The sequence below is a fragment of the Glossina fuscipes genome, unplaced genomic scaffold (assembly GCF_014805625.2).
Source record: "Glossina fuscipes isolate IAEA_lab_2018 unplaced genomic scaffold, Yale_Gfus_2 59562, whole genome shotgun sequence".
Lineage (NCBI taxonomy): Eukaryota > Metazoa > Arthropoda > Insecta > Diptera > Glossinidae > Glossina > Glossina fuscipes.
In genome coordinates, this window is record NW_024002260.1 from 2,292 (window position 1) to 3,368 (window position 1,077).

General features: G+C 39.2%; 1 protein-coding gene across 1 annotated transcript; it reads right to left on the reverse strand.

Annotated features, from left to right (window-relative positions):
• Positions 1 to 521: 521 nt before the first annotated feature.
• LOC119643253 (beta-glucuronidase-like) lies at positions 522 to 1,069 on the reverse strand. The gene is made up of 3 exons (XM_038042598.1): positions 1,041 to 1,069; positions 797 to 976; positions 522 to 722 (listed from the first exon to the last, which is right to left on the reverse strand). The coding sequence occupies exons 2-3, from the start codon at positions 911 to 913 to the stop codon at positions 522 to 524; spliced, it is 318 nt and encodes a 105-aa protein (XP_037898526.1). The 5' UTR covers positions 914 to 976; positions 1,041 to 1,069.
• Between the last annotated feature and the right edge of the window lie 8 nt (positions 1,070 to 1,077).

Consider the following 1,077-nt stretch of genomic DNA (forward strand, 5'->3'; position numbering starts at 1 on the left):
AACTGCTTTTCGAATAAATGAAACATGTTTCATTTAGTTACCAAGATGCGAATGTCTCACCCACACGCACGCCTACGCATACCCTTTCTCAGCGATACCAAACTCGCACTCGTATACTACCCGTTTACATTATCCGTAATTATCCGTTACTCCACTATACTACACCTTACTTGCCTTTGTCCCCACCAACCAGCACTGATGTTCCTCGTCTAACTGGTGAAACACTCCACAGTTCGGACGAGATAGCAATGAAGGCCTGACGATGAAAATTCGTTGGATGTTTTCAGCACACAGGGCTTGCAACAAAGTCACTATATTCCCAAAGAGCTGCAAACAACGAATCGGTGTCCGGTAATAACGCATCATTGCTTTCATCCTCGAGGCCTCCTATTAATATCTCATACTTTATTATACCTCGATTTTCGGTCAACAAGTCGGTTATTATTTTTACGTCCTCAATGTATATCAAGGGTGTGGTATATAAATGTACAGAACGATGTATGCCGGCATAGTTGTAAAAATCAAAAGCATATGTTTGTACGATTGCCTTTATCACTAGGTTGTTGTACTAGTTCTCCCTGCGGCACTGTTGTAACTAATAAACGATTATCGCACATAATTGTGACACGATTTTCAGAACCAAATTTGATAAAGCTGGTGGCTTCCACTTCAAAGGGTAAATGGCCAATTTCATGGCGTATTATCTCCTTGCCGTTTAGCCACTAAAATTAAAGACGACAAAATTATTCTCGCAAAGTCCTTGTTTCCTTATTATTCATATTGTTTTTTAACTCACCACTATCGCCGAATAGTGCACACTTCCAAATCTAAGCCATACTCGTTTGTCCACAGTCCAATTTCGGCTAACAAAAAATTTACGCTCATACCACACAGTCCCTATATGATCTCGCATCGTTGTCTCAACAAAAAGATCATTATAACTGGCCGGTACAGGTACAGTCGTTGTAGCTATAATCTTCCAATTATTATAAAATCCATTAAAATTTAATGTAAACATGATTGTTTCACATGACCCTTACCTTATGTAACTCTTGCTTATACCATAGTTCTCTGAAT

What these genes read in the sequence shown, in the direction of transcription:
- LOC119643253 (XM_038042598.1), bottom strand. Translation starts at nt 913, where the DNA reads ATGCGAGATCATATAGGGACTGTGTGGTATGAGCGTAAATTTTTTGTT. An exon ending in TGCACTATTCGGCGATAGTG is followed by an intron (nt 723 to 796) that starts GTGAGTTAAAAA and finishes CTTTAATTTTAG; the next exon opens with TGGCTAAACGGCAAGGAGAT.